We start from the raw sequence: 22,453 nt of genomic DNA on the forward strand, positions 1-22,453 counted from the left end.
TGGAAGGAAAGGTGTCTGTCTTTTGTAATTTCTTACCTAAAAGCATTGCAGGTGCACCATCTCCAAATAGACTGTAGTCCCAAAATACCCAATCAATTTCACATTGCACTTAGGATTGAAATACATGCTTGTCTACAGCCCAAGACAAAGTTAAAAAAAAGTTCATGACACGTCAGCTTCAGTGGCTGAAAAGAAGCAACACTCATTGAATGTTGTTGCTCAGAGACCACCAGCCAGTTTCGTAAGGTTCTCTTTTGGAGAAAAATCAAAATGCAATGGACAACTGAGGCATAATGACAGAGAAATATTTCATTTTATTTCACATTAATGCTTATTTCCTCCCATCCTGAAGGCAGAATTTGGTGTTACAGTTCACTTTCCCCTCTTGCAGCTGCTGACTCATGGGGTGCAGTTCCACAGACCCTGGGAGTACTCTGATACTTCACATGAGAGGCTATTTCTTTGGTCACTGTCAGCAGCAGGGTTTTGGAAGGATGGTGGGAATGGTAGATACAAAGTCAACTGATGCCCACACCCAAGCTTCCCAGCAGTGTCTGTAGACAGCAATAAAAAAAAAAGCAGGGACCCTCTATAACCCAGACACCAATAACCATTCTTGCATAATCAGTAAGCAGGATTGGCAAATCCAGCACAGCCAATAAGGCACCCCAACCATATCGCTCCATAGGCCTCAGTGACAATAGGTAATTAGTGGGGCTTATTCATTTAACCCATGTTCACGAAAACCATATCCTGAGCATACGAAAGAAGCATATAATGATTAGTTAGTGAAGTTAATTTTTCACTCAGATAATAAAAGATTTGCTGATCACCACAATGTAATCACTGAATATTAGTTTTACAAACTGCTTCCTTATAGAGGAGGCCACCAAGATCATATCCCCAAAATTCAATATTTAACCATGTTAAAAACCTGGATGCTAAAATAACACATTTTCTACTTTGGATTCCTTTGAGTTTGGATGGTTGAGGTACTTACAGTCGTTAGGTGATTCAGTGGTGTAGATATAGATGGAAATTATTCCCTTTGGTGAAGAAAACAGGAATGAAAAGACATCTCCTTTTAATTAAACCCAGGCATTTCAAGAATGAAATTAGAAATCTCTTCTTCACACAAAGGTGAGCAGAAGTCTGAACTCTTTTCATTAAAGGGCTGTGGAGACTGACAGTCGAATGGAGTTTTCAAAACAAATCCAGGGGTGTGAAACAGAGATGAGGAAAAAGGAGTTGAGGTTAAAGGATGACAGCGGAATGACCTCCTCGTTTCAACTCTCCTTCCTACTAAGAAAAATCCTAGATTGCCCTTGTCCAAAGCAAAAGCAATTGGTGCAGGTAGCGGAAGCAGAGAACATGAGGTATAAAGTATTGTTGAGATGACACAAAGGTTTGGAAGTTGTAGGAGGGAAGGAAGACTGAGGGAGATGAGATAAAAAGTTATAGGTCTTCAATGCAATTGGAGTGTGGGCAACACAGGCCACTTGGAACTCAGGATCACAATAATATTGACTATGCTATGGTTAAGAGTGCAGCAAGAATGCATTTAATCCAAGATAAATCAACATTATGGACATCAAGTGGCTGTACTGTAAACACACTTGTAGCCTTCACAAGTAAAACGGACCAAATTTCCTATCCCAGCATGCCATGAGGAATCACGAGGACTTGAAAGGGAATCTTTAAAAGCAGGTTTTTTTATTTACAGCGTGGTAACAGGCCCTTCTGGCCCAGCGAGTCCGCGCTGCCCATTTTAAACCCAAATTAATGTCTTTGCAATGTGGGAGGAAACCGGAGCACCCAGAGGAAACCCACGCAGACACGGGAGAACGTACAAACTCCTTACAGACAGCGACGGGAATTGACTCCCGATCACTGGCACTGTAATAGCTTCGTGCTAACCGCTACGCTACCGTGCCATCCTCAGGTTGTGAAATGGATTTTATGAAGTTACTTGTACAGTGGCCTAAGCAGAACTAACCCAGTGACATATGGCCTCCTATTGAATCTGCTTTTTAAAATATGACTTATTTAGCCTTACTGTCTATGAGACTTGTGAAAGAGTAGAAAAGAATTCTACAAAGCAAGAGCTTTTGCAGGTTCTGATAAGCGCAAAACCAAACAACTTTTCTGCCAGATTTAAGTTCAGGACTAATTTAGAATAACCTATTCATGGGCAAATATGGACTTGTTTGAACACAGCAGGTTTGCTTCAATCATATTGCCACGTGTGACCTTTGCATATATATAAAAAGAAGTGTTTGAGGGCAAACGACAACTGACCATAGAACTGCAGACAGGTGTGATAGCCTGTACAGGTGGGAATGAACTCCTTTGAGTGATCACAGAGTTAGGGTGAGAATCAGACAGAAGTACATGTGAATTGAAATTATAGTTAAGAGCTAAAGCTGGGCAAGATCAATAAAATGCAGACGTTATATGAGTTGATGTAAGAGCCAACTATCACTATACTCACTGATTGAGCAAAAATGCACATCAAAAATATAGTCAGAAAGATTAAAGGGATGTTGTAATTAATCAAAATTCAATGGGACGTTGATTTTTCATGGGGTCCTGAGTACCCGTCCTTCCCTTTCTGGGATTATTCTTTCACTCAAAGTCACTCGATTTCATTCTCATTTCCAAAATACTTAAGGTTGCAGCTGAGATTCCAGCTACCAGGAGAATGCTAATGCTCCCCATCTCCCAGAAGCCCTCGTTAAGATCAGTCATTAGTTTTTAGTAAGTGGTGTTAGGGTGTGTTTTGCCTTCTTTCCTTCTTCCATTTTAAGTCTTAATACAGCAGGCAGGCCGGGGTCTACACCCAACTTTAATGCAAGGTTCGAGATTTGGGTCAAGTCCTCTCTCAATTTGGCTTTCCCCAAACTCCATTCCCTGTTCAAACATCAACTTTTCCTTGTGTATCTGGTCAATTATCCAGTGATAATTGGGAATGTCGGAGCTGCTCAGGGGATAGTTCTCAGAAGGATCAGCTTCCAAGTCAAAAAGCAGTGGAGGGTCATGGAAGGCAAGTAGCGAGTCCCAATGACAGGCATGGTCGGGAGTGGTGTCACTGTGGGTAGAACCTGGTGAAAGGATGAATGAAAATATCTGTCAACATTTTCATTTAATACCTTGAACAAATAGTAAATATCTTGGACGGTCAGTCCCAATGGATCACAACACAAATGCCTGTCACTTGGAGCTTGATGTGCACAGTGCAATCTCTCACCATGGTGCCACTGTCACATTCTTTAAAACTTGTGTTACACTTGATGACTTATTCCCAGTACTCCCTGCTTGCTCAACCTACTTTCCCTCTTTCCCTCAGGCCTTTAGTGTCACTCTCTCTCTTTCACAGTACAATTCTCACAGTGCACTTCTCTCCCTCACACTCAGGATCACTCTCACACAGACACCTTTGTCACTCTCCCTTTAACTTGCCACTCTCCCTCACAGCCATATTCTTTACTACATGCCACATGTTCTCACTCTCAATCACAGCACCATTCTCTCCGCTCACACAATGCCTCTCTTTACACAATGCCACATTTTTTCACACAGGCCAGACACCCACACGTAGTTGCAGCCTCTGTCTTACAAGGCAAAGTTAAACATTCAGTTGCCTAAATTTCTATCACTTGTGCTTGCCCTCTCCGAGCTGCTTTACCTTGAGTGTAGTAATGGGCCTTATACCGCTCTTTGCGTATAGCAAAAACTCCCAGCTTCTTGCTGGGGGCTGCCGGGTAGTAAAACATGGTGTCCCGTTTGCTCTGCAAAACATTAAAGGACACAACATTGCTAGATAAGCATATGGAGGAATTTAAAATAGAGGGATATGTGGGAGGAAGAGGTTAGATAGTCTTAGGTGAGGTTCAAAGGTTGGCACAACATTGTGGGCCGAAGGTCCTGTATTGTGCTGTACTGTTCTATGATAATCAAAAACTTAACTAACTCATGTCAAGGGTGTCATCCTTTTCAATGCCATCACCAGTACTGATCCTGTATTGTCGGTCTGAGTGCAGTGAGGCAGAGGATTGTAAATAACTTGCCATTGACCTGCAGCCTGCAAAGGCAGAGCCAGTTGGCAGCAGCCCAGGTGGCCAGTGGTAAATGGCAGCCTCTGTCCTGAATCATCCAAAGTGTTTGCAGCCAATGAAGCAATTTTGATTTAGGGAAACTGCAGTAGCTAATCAAGGCACAGCAAGATCAGAAAACAACAATGAGATAAAGACAAGACAATCTGATGTTGGTCATGATATTAAATATTGGCTGGGACATCAGGGAATACTTCTCTAATTTAAAGGCACTACTTCTAAATGCACACGGTTCGAATACTGATACCTGGGGTAAGTTTACAGGATGAAATAGGACAACATGTACCTTCCCGTTATTGAAGAGGATATCCCTCATATCGTATCCATCGAGTTTGACGTGTGGAAGCTCTGCACCTGTGAGGCTGGCAATTGTTGGCAGGATGTCCAGGGTGCTGGCCAGTTCGTGAGTCACACCTGCAGGGTAGAGAAAGTCATTACCTTTCGAAAGGGATATCATTCCTGTTACGCATCATTAAAGGCCAGGAGCTATTTAACATAATCCTACCCTCCCCAGTTAAATCGATCATGATAACATGTCTGTTCAATAATCTGTAGAGAAGCATTTAGTATATATGTGTATATTAAGGAACACAATAAAATGGATGCTTCCAAGAAATAAGTGGAAGTAAAATCTATTGGAAAAATAGATCTGTGCTAATCTAATCAAAGACTTCAAATTGATAAAAGGAATTAATAGTAAGTTACAGTTCAGAAAAGCTATTTGTTTTGGTGGAGAATCTAAGAAAGTATAACTTTAAAATTGGAGCCCAATCATTTAGGAGTGAAAGCAAGAAGCTAACGGTTAATGGAAAATTGGAACTCTCTTCTCACCAAAAGAACAATATGCTGGAAATCTACTGAAGTTGAAATATATATTTATTTATTTTCTAGATATATGGTACAAAGTGGAGTCCGGGTCAAAAAGTAACTGTGGTTTGGTCAATGATTTGCCAAAGGGACCTGTCTGGAGTTGAATGGAATCCTGACTAAGGCAATCTCTTAAAGAGGGGTTCTGTTCACAGCAAGATTACATGTTCAGACTTGGAGCATGATCAATATTTAAGCAGCTGGACGCCCAAGAGTGCAGACCTGGAGCAATCTGGCCAGGCCAGTAGGCAATTGCAGGTTCCCTCATTCCACCTTCATATGTGGTGCCTTTGCCACACTTCAGCAGCCCTGCATTTCCACCACGTGATCGTCGCATCAGCTCTGGGCTGAAAACAGAATAGGTCATTATAGATAAGAGTTTTACTACCACAATAACAACTTAGAACCGTCCTGAAGCAACCAGTACTTCTAATGCCTCTCACAGCTGCTGACCTTTCAAGGCAGGTTCAATGTAGGTTAGATCAGCCTATAACTCTCTGCTCTGCGCTACGACACACTCTCAAAACAGGTATAACATGTATTACAGATAAACTAAGACTTTCTCCACTCTCCATGTTTTTGTGGCAAGTAACAGAATGACAAACCAAATCACTTCTGAATATCATTCTTATAGAACAAATTTTAGTTTAACCATGCAAGATCATATTTTTTAGATTATGTATATGAAGATAGAAATAGTAAAGTTTACTAATAGTTTAGTTTCTGCTCAGGCATCAAACAACAATAAGACAATAAGGGGTTCCTTATCTAAAACCAGTGAATTATGACTGGTGTCTTTTACGTATTTGACAATATTATTTGCTTGAAATAATTTTTAAGTCCTTACCCAGACACCAAGAATTTGGATTATTGATCCAGCCAGCATCTCACCATATTCACTGCTTTTCACTTTAAATTCTATTTACTAAAACAATAAAATTTACTACTCACCAAATCCCATACACAATGCTGATTTATTTTGGTTTCTTGTTTGGTGTATTCTAACCACAAAGAAACCATCAAGTTGAAGAGATTCTAAATCAAGCTATTGAAAATTCTGAATCTCAAAATTTCACTTTGTTTGATCTACTGTACTTTCCAACTCCCCACTTCCTCCGTATGAGCACTGGTCTCAACAGTTAACAGGTAGATTTTTACGCTCAGTCCATGGAGTTGACAGAGGAGACAGGGACAATCAATTATGCAGAGGGCAAAAAGTAGAGTTTTAATTAAAATTAAACGGTTTATGCGGCCAAACACGTTAAACCTGCAGGCCCAAGGTTATGTTAGGAAATTAATTTTGATAACTATGGCAGCTCCTTTTTATTGAAACAGATCAGGAATTTCCCTAGGATCCCCTCCAGGATACATTGTGTAAATGATGTTTCTTCAGAGGTCAAATGGGAGAACCCAGCCCACCCACATAACCCTTCCCCATTCCCAGTGGAAGTTCCCAACCACAGCATCATTGCCACACCCCATTAAAACAGGGTCCTCTCACACCAACCAGGGACCAAATAGTTGATACACAGTAAGGCTCCCTTTAAACGACTCCATCAACACTGCTAAGCCATGTACTATATTGGTTAGGTACAAAGGAAAGCTCCTTTACACTTTATTCATTCACAGGATCTGGGCATCCAAAAGGCCAGCATTGTTTTACTCAGCTTATGAGGTTTACATGGCCGTTGGCCATTTCAGGATCAACAATGAGCTGGACTGGGTAAAGATGGCAGATTTATTTCTCTGAAGGATGTTACCAAACAAAATATGGTTTTGATGTCAATCTGACAGTTTCAAGATTATCAATACTGATAGCAAGTTATCATTTCTACTTACTTAATTTCTTGAACTTAAGCTCCCTAGTGCCAGGGTGAAATTTGAACACGTTTCCAGATCGATGCTCCAGGCCTCTGCGAACTGATCATTAGCTATTATTACAGACTGGTCAGAATTACAGACCAGTGAGCCTTACATCTGTGGTGGGTAAGCTGTTAGAAAGGATTCTAAGGGATAGGATCTATGAGCATTTAGAGAATCATGGACTGATTAGGGACAGCCAGCATGGCTTTGTGAAGGGAAGATCTTGCCTCACAAGCCTGATAGAGTTCTTTGAGGAGGTGACCAGGAAGATTGATGAGGGTAGTGCAGTGGATGTGGTCTACTTAGATTTTAGTAAGGCGTTTGATAAGGTTCCACATGGTAGGCTCCTTCAGAAGGTCAGAGGCCAAGGGATCCAGGGAGACTTGGCAGTGTGAATTCAGAATTGGCTTGCCTGTAGAAAGCAGAGGGTTGTGGTGGAGGGAGTGCACTTGGATTGGAGGGCTGTGATTACTGTGTCCCACAGGGATCGGTTCTGGGACCTCTACTTTTTGTGATATTTATTAATGACTTAGATGAGGGGGTGGAAGGGTGGGTTAGCAAGTTTGCAGATGACACAAAGATCGGTGGTGTTGTGGATAGTGTGGAGGGCTGTCGAAGCTTACAGAGGGATATTGATAGGATGCAGAGCTGGGCTGACAAGTGGCAGATGGAGTTCAATCTGGAGAAGTGTGAGGCAGTACACTTTGGAAGGACAAACTCCAAGGCGGAGTACAAGGTAAATGGCAGGATTCTGGGCAGTGTAGAGGAGCAGAGGGATCTGGGGGTTCATATCCACAGATCACTGAAAATTGCCTCATAGGTAGATAGGGTAGTTAAGAAAGCTTATGGGATGTTAGCTTTCATAAATCGTGGGATCGAGTTTAAGAGCCACGAAGTAATGATGCAGCTTTACAAAACTCTGGTTAGCACACATTTAGAGTACTGTGTCCAGTTCTGGTTGCCTCATTATAGGAAGGATGTCGAGGCGTTGGAAAGGGTGCAGAGGAGATTTACCAGGATGCTGCCTGGTTTAGAGTATGGATTATGAGGAGAGACTAAAGGGAGCTAGGGTTTTACTCATTGGAGAGAAGGAGGATGAGGGGAGACATGATAGAGGTATACAAGATATTAAGAGGAATAGATAGAGTGGACAGCCAGCGCCTCTTTCCCAGGGCACCAATGCTCAAAAACAAGAGGACATGGCTTTAAGGTAATGGGTGGGAAGTTCAAGGGAGATATCAGAGGGAGGTTTTTCACCCAGAAAGTGGTTGGTGCATGGAATGCACTGCCTGGGGTGGTGGTGGAGGCTGATACGTTGGTCAAGTTCAAGAGATTATTAGATAAGCATATGGAGGAATTTAAGATAGAGGGATATGTGGGAGGAAGGGGTTAGATAGTCTTAGGTGTGGTTTGAACGGCGGCACATCATGGTGGGCCGAAGGGCCTGTATTGTTCTATGGTTCTATTATAGTACTGTGCTTTCAAAATGTAAAATGCCTGATTTTGAAGCATCAAGATTAACCCAGACAAACCCGTGGCTGTACTAGGATATAAAAGTGCTGTAGTTGTTGTCATGGAGCTAATAATCCAGAGAACACCAGTTCAGATTGCATCAAGACAGCTGGAGAACATGGACTCTGTTTAAAACCAGGAAACGAAAAGCTGACGCCAGTAATAGCACCTAAGAAATTAATGGATTTTTGTAAAGCCTCAACTGAACTGTTTCCTCATCCTTTAGGGAAAGCGACCCACCTTCCTGCTTGCTCCGAACTTTATTGGGCAGTCCCTTAGGATCAAGGATAATCAGCTTCCACTCAGGTTTTGGGGGCTATGAGGTGATTGATGGGACTAATGTGGGACTTGCAGACCTACTACAGATGGGGCAGGAGGTACTAGTCCATTGAGCTTCCATGTGCTCCCAATGCAAGGACTTGAGATGTCAAATGCTCCTTCTCCACATTGGTCACAGGCCAAGAGATTCCCCACAGTCAGTGGGGATTTTTGCATTTGTCAAAAATCTTTGATGGTTTTTTTCCTGTAACAAAGCTTTGAATAAAGCTGTTTGGTGTTGGGGATATGAGTGATATGATCTACGCAGTGGAGCCGACTGAATGTGAAGACTTTAATACTGGGGATATTGGCCAGGAAGAGGACAATGGCATTGGTTTGCTTACCTTTGCAGTGGATTTGGAGAATTTTGCACAGGCAGCATTAATTCCAATCTCACAACAATGTGGTTAATCACAACTGCCCCAGAAATAGTTCAGCAGGATTGTAACAAACTGCTAGAGAGCAATGGCTCTCCAAAACCCAGCAGCACTTTCTTGGGCAACTAGCAACGGAAATAAATTCTGGCCTTGCCAGCAACACTAGATCCCTGGATTAAAAATGATTTGCACATTCTAACAAATTTCAGATTTACATAACAAACCTGTGTATTTCTAATTCAACATACCCATTATCACTGGTGAAGAAGACTAGTGTGTTATTCTCCACTCCGGCATCACGTAAGGCCTTCAATATCTGCCCCACCGAACCATCAAATTCCATCAGTGCGTCCCCCAGAGGACCCCTCTGAGATTTTCTTGTAAAGCCTGCACTTGCAAACTGTGGATAATGGGTGTGCTGCAAACACAGGAATAGAAAGTTAGGATTGCCATTACAGTTGCTGTCCAGATCCTATGGTGAATTTTACCTGTACATATTCCCTTTATAAAGCCTCAGCATCTGAAGAGAAATACCAGTGAGTTGCTGGCGAAATGCTCCACCCATTAATTGTACATGACATAGTGTACAATATTTCCATTAGATATGGAACTGTACAGTACATCAAGAATACAAAGATGGGTTCAGAGCAGGTCACAGAGTGACAGGCATGTCAGAATTATGTAATGATTGATGTAAAACTGAGCACAAGAGCTACACATATGGCTTTTCCACACTGCCCAGGCTAATGAAGAATGATACATTTGTGCCACTTTAGGATAGTAGTGTATCGATCACAGGCATACACTGGCATTTAAACCAAAACACTACTGATTCTCCATTCCAAACTTTTAACATTTGTACTTCCAAGAACATTATCAGACAAAGATTGACACCAGGTCACATCAGGAGCTGCTGGGAGAGGAACTAAACACTTGGTCAAAGTAGGTCTAACACAGCCTCTTACAGGAGGTAGAAAAAGTGGCAGTCAGGTCTGGTGGGTAGTAAAGAATACCAGAGTTTAAGGCCTCAGCAAATGAAGACAGAGCAGCCAGTGGTGCAGAGATGAATATCAAACATGTACAAGAGGACAGAACTGATACATTCAAAAGATAGAGTCATTGAGCAGTACAGCACAGAAATAGGCCCTTCAGCCCACCTAGTTAATGCTGGCCTGGTTTTCTGCCTAGTCCCATCTACCTGCACCTGGACCATAGCCCTCCATATCTCTTTCATCCATGTACCCATCAAAATTTTTCTTAAACGTTATAATTGAACCCATAGCTACCACTTCCGCTGGCACCTCGTTCCACACTCGCACCACCCTTTGAGTGAAGTAGTTCCCCCTCAGATTCCCCTTAAATATTTCACCTTTCACCCTAAACCTATGACCTCTACTGTCACCCAACCTGAGGGGAAAAAGCCTGCATGCATTCACCCTACCTATACTCCTCATAATGTTGTATACTTCTATAAGATCTCCCCTCATTCTCCTGTGCTCCAGGGAATAAAGTCCTAACCTATTCAACCTTCCCCTATAATTCAAGTCCTCAAGTCCCAGCAACATCCGTGTAAATTTCCTCTACACTCTTTCAAACTTATTGGTATCTTTCCTGTAGGTAGGTGACCAGAACTGCATACAATACTTGGCCTCACCAGCATCTTATACAACTTCAACACAACATCCCCTGTACTCAGTGTACTGATCCATGAAGGCCTATGTGCCAAAAGCTCTCTTTACGACCCTATCTACCTGTGATGCCACTTTCGAGGAATTATGGATCTGTATTCCCAGGTCCCTTTGTTCTACCGCACACCTCAGTGCCCTACCATTCACTGTGTAAGTCTTACCCTGGTTTGTCCTTCCAAAGTGCATCACCTCATACTTGTCTGCATTAAAGTCCATCTGCCATTTTTCAGTCCATTTTCCTAGCTGGTTCAGATCACTTTGCAAGCTTGGATAGCCTTCCTCGCTGTCCACTACACCCCCAATCTTGGTGTCATCTGCAAATTTGCTGATCCAGTTTACCACATTATCATCCAGATCATTGATATAGATGATAAACAACAATAGGCCCAGCACCAATTCCTGCAGTTTCTCTCTGACTGGAGGCCTGTGACCACTAGTCACAGGCCTCCAGTCAGAGAGAAACCCTTCTACTACCACTCTCTGGCTTCTCCCGCTAAGCCACCTTTGAATCCAATTGACTACTTCATCCTGAATGCCAAGTGATTTAATCTTCTGAAGCAGCCTCCCATGTGGGACTTTGTCAAAGGCCTTGCTAAAGTCCATGTAGACAACGTCCACCGCCTTCCCTTCATCAACCTTCCTGGTAACCTCCTCCAAAAACTCTATAAGATTTGTTAGATATGACCAGCCACGCACCAAGCCACATTGACTATCCTTAATCAGGCCCTGTCTATCCAAATACTTATATATCCTGTCCCTTAGAATACATTCCAATAATTTACCCACAACTGACGTCAGGCTCACCAGCCTATACTTAAGAGTCTTTCTTGAACAATGGAACAACATTAGCTATCCTCCACGCCTCCCGCACCCGTGGCTAAGGACGTTCTAAATATCCCTGCCAGGGCCCCTGCAATTTCTGCTCTAGCCTCCCACAAGTTCCAAGCGGACACCTCGTCAGGTCCTGGGGATCTATCCACCCTAACTTGCCTCAAGACAGCAAGCACTTCCTCTTCCGTAATCTGGATACTGTCCATAACCTTGTTACTCTTTTGCCTCAGCTCTATAGACTCTGTGTCTGTCTCTTGAGTAAATACAGATGCAAAAAATTCATTTAAGATCTCCTCCATCTCTTTTGGCTCCACGCACACTGATCTTCAAGAGGACCAATTTTGTCCCTTACTATCCTTTTGCTCTTAATATAGCTATAGAAACCCCTGGGATTCTCTTTCTCTCAGAGGTTGAGAGGACAAGGAAGGATAAGCATTATAAACTGTAGTTATTGGTGGATTAAGTCAGCCCTGGCTGAAATTTTGCCAAAGCTATAATGTTAAGCTACTCACATGTGATGCATAATAAAGGAAGAATGGTTTTTGCTGTTTTGTTGCTCTTAGAATGAAGTCTCTTGCAAAGCCATCGTACTGTGGAGTGAGCTTGGGAAAGCTGACCGGCTGCTGGACCACCTTGTCATTCCTGATCAGGGGCAAGAGGACCACTCCTTGGTCACACTCTCCATAACACTTGGTGTCCGGTGGGAAACAGGTCAAGTTCTGGCAGGGACCCTGGTCATGGGAGTATGGAACACCCAGGAATTCATCAAAACCATGGTGGATGGGTAGGTAGCTCCCATTGAATCCATAGCCCAAGTGCCATTTCCCCACCATGGCAGTGACATAGCCTTGTTGCTTCAACAACTTAGCAATTGTAGTTTCATTTAGTGGAAGTCCCCCCCTTGATCCAGGGTAGAACACGCCTGGGAAAATTCCTGACCGTGTAGGGTAACGGCCTGTGAGCAAGGCTGCCCTAAAAGGAAGAAGCAGAACACGACAATTATTGATCAATGTAAAAATAAGTACCTACACTGGATTTTTATTTTAAAATATTGAGAAACCTTGGTGTGGATCCATAGTGAAGTCACTAAGAATGGTGAAAAGCACAAGAGTCAAACATTTGTCATTTAAGAAGCAATAACTGGGCGAAGCCAAGCTGCATTTCTGAGCAAGTGGCAGAGCCTGATCCTGCTTTGACATCTCTTGAACGACGTTTTTGGCCCAGTGGGAACCTTACAACCTCAGAAGGTTACAAGTTGCAAGGTTCAAATCTCACTATACCCTGTCGTAATGAGCTCCAGTCCTTAGAACATAAAACATTACATTACAGCACAGGAATGGCCCACCATGGCTATGCTGAACATCATGTAAAATTAAACTAGATTTATCCTGTCTTCACGTGTTCCATATCCCTCCATTCTCTGCATATCCAGGAAATTCTGGGATGATGCTTAGTGGGATGCTCCCACACAGATGCAATCATCACCTTAGGTTGCAGCAGATCAATGCACTTTGCATAAGATTGCAATTTTTGCTGACTCATCTTTCCAAAGTGCTGCACTGCTAGAAGAGTTAAATGAAAGTTTCGCCGGGCCTTCGAGGTGGTGCAAAATGTTATTTAAACAGTGACTGAGTCTTGCAGATCCCACATTGAATTCCCGGCCCGGCCCGCAGCCGAGCCCCGGGCCTCCCTCTCACCGAGATGGGCTGCAGACGCTGGACGCGCTGTAGAAATCGCTGAACCTCCGGCCCGAAGCTGCCAGCCGGTCCAGGTTAGGAGTCCGGGAGCTCGGATGGCCGAAGCAGCCCAGATCTCCGTATCCGAGGTCATCGGCCAGGAGCAACACTACCCCGGGGCGGCTGGCAACGGCCAGGCCCAGGCCCGGGCCCAGTGCCAGCAACAGCGAGCAGAGCAGCACCATAGGATCAGCCACACACAGCGACACCGACCAGGGGAAGGATATTGCACAAGAAGTTATAAAGCAACGCCTGCGGAGAGTTATACAAAGAGGACGGAGAGGAACCGAGGAAGTAACACAGGGATAACGTCCCAGTAGCAGTAATAAAAGTGGTGGAAACACTTGAGAGGCGGTGTTACTGCCAATTGAGGAACCTTACAATTATGCAGGAAATCTGAAATGAATGCTGGAAATATTCAGCAGGTCAGGCATCATTTGTGGAGAGAAAAAACGTAATGTTTCAGATCAATGATCTTTCATCAGGACTAGAAAATTTAAAAAAATCAAATATTTAAAATTTTGGGTGGGGGAAGGTGTGGTCGTGGTCTTGACGTGTGGCCTCGAGGTTCTCAGTGTGATTCTGGAGGTGATGGAGAATGAAGAGAATAAAAACTGAAAATGCTGGAAAAACTAGTAGATCAGGCAACATCGGGGGTAAAAAAGGAACAGAGTTAACAATTCAGGTCAGAGAACCTTTGAAAGAACTGGGAAAATGAGAAAACAAGTTAGCTTTTAGTTGCAGAGAGGGTGGGGAGGAATAAATAGATTCATAGAGTTATACAGCACAGAAATGGGCCCTTCAGCCCAACTTGGCCATGCTAACCAAGATGCCTATCTAAACTAGTTCCACTTGCCTGCATTTGGCCCATATTCCTCTAAACCATACCTATCCATGTACTTATCCGAATGTTTTCTAAACATTGTAATTATACTCGCTTCTACCACCTCTTTTGGCAGCTCATTCGATATACATGTCACTCTGTGTGAAAAACTTGCCCCTCAGATCCCTTTTAGATCTTTTCTCTCTCACCTTAAACCTAGGACTCCTCTACCCTGGGGAAAAGACTACGTCACTCTACCCTATCATAATTTTATAAACCTCTATCAGGTCACCCCTCAGCCTCCGTTGTTCCAGGGAAAACAGTTCCAGCCTATCCAATCTCTCCTTATAACTCAAGCCCTCCAGTACCAGCAACATCCTCGTGAATATATTCTGCACCCTCTCTAACTTAATCACATCCTTTCTATAGCATAGCTACCATAACTTCATACCCCTAGTGCGATCTAACCAACGCTTTGTACAATTGTAACATGACATCCCAAATCTTTTAATCAATGCCACGGCCACTGAAACAAGCATGCCATAAACCTTCTTCACCACCCTGTCTATTGGCATTACCACTTTTAGCGAACTGTGCACTTGTACCCAAAATCCTCTTTGGTCAACAACACTCCTCAGGCCTCCGCCATTCACTGTATCAAGTCTTGCCCTGGTTTAACTTCCCAAAATGCATCACTTCGCAGTTGTCTAAGTTAAATTCCATCTGCCAGTCCTCCGCCCACTTTCCCAGTTGTAACCTTAGACCACCTTCTTCACTATCCACCAATTTTGGCATCAATTGTAAATATGCCACCTACCTTCTCATCCAAATCATTAATCTATATGACAAACAACAGAGGACCCAGCACCAATCCCTGTGGCACATCACTAGTCCAATCTGAAAAACAACCCTCCACTTCCACCCTCTATGTCCTACCACCAAGCCAACTTTGTATGCAATTGGCTAGCTCACCTTGGATCCCATGTGTTCTAACCTATCAAACTAGCCTACCATGCGGGACATTGTCAAAGGGATTATAGGACAAAGGGTATATATTTGATAGGGTAAGGTCAGAGTTGATGAAGTTAACTGAATGTTTATAAAGCCATCTGTTTAATAGATTAAAGAGGGAAGTTAGCAGAGATGTCTAAGATCATGGAGTTTAGGTTTAGAGAGGACTTGAGGAAGATATTTTACACACAACTTTTAAAATGTATTTAGACAAGCATTTGAAACACCATGTTATAGAAGGCTATGGCTGAATGTTTGGTAATGAGACTGGTATAGATAGCTACTTGATGGCCTGCATAGATATGATAGGCCATAGAGTCTGTTTTTATACTGTATGCTTCTATAACTAGGAATGGTTCTGGTCTTGCCAGCTACATCTAGATCCCGAGAATGAATAAGCAGAATTAAAAGTGACCTTCATATTCTAACAGATTTCAGACAAAGTTAATGAAATAGTGTGTCTCTAATTCAGCATTCTCATCATCACTGCTGGTGAAGACCATTACTTTAATCTTCAATCTGGCATTCTGTATAGCCTTCCTTAGGTGCCATATTTAAGGCATCAAATTCTATTAGTGCTTCACCAAGAGAATTCCTTGTAGCCTTTTTTTTGTGAAGCCTGTGCTAGCAATGTGTTGACAGTGGATGTGCTGTAAATGTGGAACCGGAACATTAAGATTGCAGTTGCAAGTGCTCCCCAACTGGTGGTGATTTTTATGCACATTCCTTTTGTGGAGCCTTAAGGTTCACAAGGGCATTAAAAGATAAAGATTGATAGCGAGCATCATCAGGATATATAAGGACATATGACTGAAAGCTTTATCTAAGTAGGTTTTTAAGCAGCTTCCTAGTGGACAGGAAAGGAGGAGGTCGAGTAAGATGGGTGGGAAAGAATTCCAGAGCTTGGGGTCTCAGCAGCTGAAGACAGAGCCACCAGTGGTGGAGGGATGAAAATTACCAATGTACAAAAGGGTAGAATTGGAAGAATCCAGAGATTTCAGGGCTGCATGAGGGTAGAGATGTAAAAGGCGCAAGGCCATTGAGGAACATTAAATTTTAGGTGTTGGTGGACTGAGTCAACCCAAGTTGAAATTTTGCCAAAAGCTATGAAGGTAAGGAACTCACATGGAAGAATTGTCTTGTAAAGTAATTGTACTGTGGAGTGAACATGGGAAAGCTGACTGGCTGTTGGACCACCTTGTTATTCTTTACCAGGAGCAAGAGGACCACACCTTGGTCACTCTTCCCATAACACTTTGTGTCTGGAGGGAAACAGGTCACATTCCGGCAGGGACCTTGGTTACAGGAGTACAGGACAACCAAGATTTCATCAGAAACATGGTGGATGGGTAGGTAGCCCTCATTTAGTTGTAGCCCAAGCATCACGTCCCCACCGATGTAGTGACATATCCTCATTGCTTCAGCAACTCAGTAATTGTAGTTTCATTTAGCAGGAGCCTGACCCTACCCTGCCTCCCACCCACCCATGCATCCTTTATTCAGGGTAGAACACACCTGGGAAAACTCCTGGTATGGCATGTGAGCAAGGGGAGAGCAAAACATGAAGATTACCTATCATTGTAAAATTAACCAACCACACTATATTTATATTTTAAAATATTGGGTGTCACGAACCAGCAACAAAAGAAACACACTGAGCATGATTTAGTGTTAAAAACTATTTTATTAATCACTACTTATGATAATACGTAAAATAAAAGTAAAAATGTTAGTATGTTAGAATTCAAGAATGTTAAACCTTGAACGTTAACCCCAAAACTAAACTCGTCGTGTGTGTGTGTGTGACAAAGTCCAAAACTCCCAGTTCCGGAATGGTTCTTAAAGTTCAGTTCCGCAAGCCATAAGGTGAAACATGAGCAAGGGCTTCTTCAACAACCACCGTTGTCTGAAGATAAGATGTAGATGTAGAAAAACATAGAGAGAGTACATACGAAATCCAAATGTTCCACGATGGAACCCAAACGACACTCCAGTGTTTACTCGGTAGTGACTTCCTCACCCCGAAAAGCATCCGAACCGTGGTCGTCCACACACAAATACCTGTTTCCCTCTACAGGTCAGCAACAAAGTGAACTCCACCGGATTACTTCCAACTTCCATACATGGATTTCTATGGCAAACACAGTTATTGTTTCTCATCCATCGATAGAGAAAACAAGCAGGCTGGTGTCTCTCTCCCTTCTCTCTCTCTCCTTCTTCTTCTTCTTCTGACTCCTTCAACAACGTCATTACGTCCTTTATCTTCTATTGACGTAAGCACGCCCCACACACACATACACACACACTCTCTATCTTAAAGGGACTTTCACTGAGTCCGTAACACCTCCCACCTAAAAAAAAAATTTCCCAAGAAAATTTTAACCGCACATAGTTAGTAATGTTAATAATTATCATGCTACACAACTACAGACTATCAGATTAGTACAGATACATGTTTCCCATTTAACATCGAGAAAGACAATCAGCAATCACATTATCTTTGCCTTTAATGTGAGTTATCATGAGATCAAACTCTTGCAAAATTAAACTCCAGTTTAACAGCCTTCTGTTCTTGTTTTTGACTCGGCTCAGAAACACCAATGGGTTATGATCTGTATACACAGTCAATGATTTCTGAGTGGTGCAAACATATACACTGAAATGTTGCAAGGCTAAAACAAGCGACAGTAATTCTTTCTCTATGGTGGAATAATTCTTTTGATGCTCATTAAATTTCTTTGAAAAGTAAGCTACAGGATGGTCAATATCATCAAGGTCACCCTTCTGCAACAACACAGCTCCTGCAGCTTCATCACTGGCATCTACTGCTAATGAAAATGGCTTTTCAAAGTCAGGTGTTTTGAGCACAGGATGGTAGCATAAAATGGCTTTCAGCTTCTCAAATGCTTCTTGACAAGAATCTGTCCAAACAAACTTTACTCCCTTCTTCAGAAGATTAGTTAGGGGAAGAGCAATATCAGCAAAATTTTTACAAAATTTTCGATAATATCCAACCATTCCCAAAAATCTTCTAACAGTCCTCGTACCTGTGGGAATAGGGAACTCAGATATTGCTTGAACTTTTGCCTGAACAGGAGCTTGCTTGCCTTGACCTACAACATAACCAAGATACGTCACAGTGGCATGGCCAAATTCACTTTTAGCCAAGTTAACTGTAAGGTTAGCCTTGGAAAGTCTTTCAAACAACCTTTCTAACGCAGAGATGTGATCCTCCCATGTATCATTCCCAGTCACTAAGTCGTCAATGTAGGCATCTGTATGGTTTAACCCATGAATCACTGAATTAATCATTCTTTGAAATGTTGCCGGAGCATTTTTCATTCCAAATGGCAAAACATTGTATTCATACAATCCAGAAGGGGTTACAAAGGCTGAAATTTCCCTTCCTCTATCTGTTAATGGAACACACCAGTACCCTTTTAATAGGTCAATCTTTGTAAGAAATTTTGCCTTTCCCACTCTGTCTATGCAATCATCCACCCTAGGAATAGGGTAAGCATCTGACTTTGTTACAGCATTCACTTTCCTGTAATCTGTGCAAAATCTAACAGTTCCATCAGGTTTAGGTACAATAACACAGGGCGAACTCCAATTTGAAGTAGAATGTCTAATAATATCATTTTCCAACATGTATTTTATTTCCTGATCAACAAGTTTACTTTTTTCCACATTCATTCGATATGGGTGTTGTTTGATTGGTTTTGCATCCCCAACATCAACATCATGGGTAATTATCGATGTTCTGTTTGGAACATCTGGGAACAGATTTTTAAATTTTAAAATTAATTCTCTCATCTGTTGTTTTTGTGAAACTTGTAAATGGTCCAACTTCGTTTCAAGGTTCTCCAGGATATTTTTGTTTTTTAGTTTCGATGGAACAATATTTGGTCTAAATTGGCCTTCCTCAACATCAACATCAGGCATTCTAGAAACAACCTTTACATCATCCACCAAGGCCACCACTGAATCCCTCTCATAATAAGGTTTTAGCATGTTTACATGACAGAGTTGTGTTTTCTTGCGTCTATCTGGTGTTTTGATTATATATGTTAGATCAGTCACTCGAGATTCAATAACATAGGGTCCAGAAAAATGAGCTTGCAAGGGATTATTTTGGCTAGGGAAAAATACCAACACCTTTTGCCCCACTGCGAATGTCCTAGGCCGAGCACGTCTATCAAAATATGTCTTCATTCTTATCTGGCTTGTTTTCAGATTCTCTCTCGCTAGCTGGCAGACTCTCTCCAACCGAGTTTTAAATTTTTGGACATAGTCCAACAGACTCAAGTGCACTTCCTCATTAACCCATTGCTCTCTTAACAACTCCAAAGGTCCTCTCCCCCTATGTCCAAATACAAGCTCAAACGGACTAAATCCTATTGACTCCTGGATTGATTCTCTAACGGCAAACAAAAGTAAATGGATACCTTCGTCCCAATCCTTTGTGTTTTCAAAGCAATAAGTCTTCAGCATATTTTTGAGAGTAGAATGAAATCTCTCCAGAGCTCCTTGAGATTCTGGGTGATATGCAGATGATACAATCTGCTTTGCTCCCAGCTCATAGACTATTTGTTGAAAAATTTTTGACATAAAATTACTACCTTGATCAGATTGGATTTCTTTTGGCAAACCAAACAAGGTAAAAAATTTGACAAGAGCCTTTGACACCGTCTTGGCCTTAATATTTCTAAGGGGTATTGCCTCTGGAAATCTAGAAGTGGCACACATGATGGTTAACAAATACTGATTTCCAGTCTTAGACTTTGGTAAGGGGCCAACACAGTCCACAATCACCTTCGAAAAGGGCTCCCCAAAAGCAGGAATTGGCTTCAAAGGAGCCACAGGGGGTTTTTGATTTGGTTTACCTACCATCTGACATGTGTGGCAGGTTCGACAAAACATCACCACATCTTTTCTCAAACCAGGCCAATAGAATTGTTTCAAGATCTTCCCTACAGTTTTATTCACCCCAAAATGACCACCCAAAGGCATACTGTAGGCCAGGTTTAAAATCTCATCCCTATAAACTTTTGGAACAACAACCTGATGAATAACTTCCCATTCCTCAGTAACAGGAACATGAGGAGGTCTCCATTTCCTCATTAACACTCCATTTTTGACATAGTATCCAGTTGGCACTTTTTCAATCTCCTCACATGAGAGAGCTTTTTCTTTCAATTCTGTCAACTCAGGGTCCTTTGTCTGTTCCACTATAAAATCCTTCCTCGACAAAGACAAATCTTTAAATTCAGGCTCACTACAAGGATGTTGATCCTCCAGTGAAGACAGAAAAGTCTCAGATAAGGCATCATAATTTTCTTCCTGTTTAGGACTGTCACAAGGAACCACATCAGACTGCACCGGACTGTCTGTCTTGGCTAATTCTCTAGCTCTAGCTCGAGTCACCGCACATGATGGGTAAACATCTGAATCATTCTCAGACTCATCAATTCTTGGTTTGGTTGTTAACCGTACCACAGGAACAATTTCTCCATCTGCAAGGTCATTTCCCAATAACAAAGAAACTCCTTCCACTGGCAAACTAGGTCTTATCCCTATCTCGACTGGTCCTTCTACGAACTTTGACTTTAAAATCACCCTGTGAAAAGGGACAGACATGGTGTCACCTGTAACGCCTCGTACTAGATTTACTTCACCAGTGTCACTTTCTTCACCAAAATTTAAAACACTGTCCAGCAAGAGAGATTGACTAGCCCCAGTATCTCTAAGAATTTTCACTGGCACCTGGGGTGACTCATCATTCAGTGAAACAAAACCCTCTGATAAATACGAACGGAATTCTTTTCTCACCTCCTCCAACTTTTCCGCTTTTCCCTCTTGCAAGGACTGATCTTTAACAGCATCTCCTAAACCTTTTTGATTTTTAATTGCCTGAAAGCAAGCATTGGGCACAGCTTCCTTCTTTTTCTTCAAAAGGGCACAATTAGATATCACATGGCCAGGTTTCCTACAGTAATAACAAGTACGCTCAACAGGTTTCTCCAGCCCTGGCTTCTTTTCATCTTTTCCTTTTTGATTACCTCCCAATTTAATCTCTGGTTTACCTGGATTGTCTTTGTAACTCTTTTGAAAGGTTTTAGGTTGTCCCCATTTGGATTTATGGGTTAAAGCATAATCATCTGCCAACCTAGCAGTTTCTTGTAAAGTTTCCACTGCCTTTTCATTTAAATATGTTGTTAATTCAGCTGGAACACATCTTTTAAAGTCTTCCACTAGTATCAATTCTGTCAATTTATCATAATCCCCATCTACATTTTTAGCCAGGCACCATCGTTCAAAACATATTCTCTTTCCATTGGCAAATTCCATATAAGTCTGATCTGCAGATTTCCTCAAGTCTCTGAATTTTTGTCTATAAGCCTCAGGGACCAATTCATAGGCCTTCAAAATAGCTTGTTTTACCTTGGTATAATCAGCTGCATCCTCAGCAGACAAAGCAGAATAAGCTTTTTGAGCTTTACCTTTAATCACACTCTGTACCATAAGAGCCCATCCTTTCCTTGGCCAGTTTGAACTCACAGCAACCTTTTCAAAATGTTGGAAATACTGATCAGCCTGATCTTCTTCAAAAGGAGGGACTAATCGAACCTCCCTGCTGGCTGAAAAACCATCTTCAGAATCAGATTCCAAACTCCTACGCTTCATTTGTAACTCATGCTGCCTCTGTTTCTCCTTTTCCTCACTATCCAGCTCCATCCTCTTCAATTCCATCTGCTTCATTGCTAGATCAGCCTCTATCTTCATCTGAGTTATCTTTTGTTCGGCCTCTAATTTCTTTTGTTCGGCCTCTAACTTTAACTGGGTTTGTTCTCGTTCAGCCTCTATCTTTGCCAGCTGCACCTGTGCCTCAGAAATTGCTATTTCACTGCCAGGAAACTGTTTTAACACTTCCTTCTCAAACACCTTCTTTTCCACATAATGGCCAGCTATCAGTCTCTGAATATCTGCCTTTCTCATAGACTGCTTTACTTCTGTAAGGTTTAGCCTTATAGCAATCTTTATCAAATCATCCTTTTTCGCCACCCCCAATCCCTTTTGGGTTGGTGACTCCAAAAATGCCTTAATATCCATTGCTGCTGGTTTCCACACACACAAGCCAATTAAAAAGAATTTATCAGACCTCCCTCAAAAATCTTTGGATTGAATCCCGAACAAATCTCGTCAATCTGGGGAACGATCCCAGACGACACTCGTTAACCTTTGGGTTGGATCCCGGACGAATCTCGTTAACCTTGGGAACGATCCCGGACGAGCCCCCAATTTTGTCACGAAC

At 42.2% G+C, this 22,453-nt stretch overlaps 1 protein-coding gene across 1 annotated transcript; it reads right to left on the minus strand.

Annotated features, from left to right (window-relative positions):
• Positions 1-294: 294 nt before the first annotated feature.
• Positions 295-13,955, minus strand: arsa (arylsulfatase A). The gene is made up of 7 exons (XM_052034122.1): positions 13,266-13,955; positions 12,081-12,540; positions 9,298-9,467; positions 5,202-5,326; positions 4,399-4,526; positions 3,686-3,788; positions 295-3,101 (listed from the first exon to the last, which is right to left on the minus strand). The coding sequence occupies exons 1-7, from the start codon at positions 13,487-13,489 to the stop codon at positions 2,803-2,805; spliced, it is 1,509 nt and encodes a 502-aa protein (XP_051890082.1). The 5' UTR covers positions 13,490-13,955; the 3' UTR covers positions 295-2,802.
• Between the last annotated feature and the right edge of the window lie 8,498 nt (positions 13,956-22,453).

The sequence above is a fragment of the Pristis pectinata genome, chromosome 19, assembly GCF_009764475.1.
Source record: "Pristis pectinata isolate sPriPec2 chromosome 19, sPriPec2.1.pri, whole genome shotgun sequence".
Classification (NCBI taxonomy): domain Eukaryota; kingdom Metazoa; phylum Chordata; class Chondrichthyes; order Rhinopristiformes; family Pristidae; genus Pristis; species Pristis pectinata.

Excerpts from the sequence above, each read along its gene's own strand:
- arsa (XM_052034122.1), bottom strand. The coding sequence starts at position 13,489 with ATGGTGCTGCTCTGCTCGCTGTTGCTGGCACTGGGCCCGGGCCTGGGC. Across the intron at positions 9,468-12,080 it reads TCCTTTATTATGCATCACAT|CACACCCATTATCCACAGTT; the intron begins GTGAGTAGCTTA and ends CTGTGTTTGCAG. Across the intron at positions 3,789-4,398 it reads TCCTCTTCAATAACGGGAAG|AGCAAACGGGACACCATGTT; the intron begins GTACATGTTGTC and ends AATGTTTTGCAG.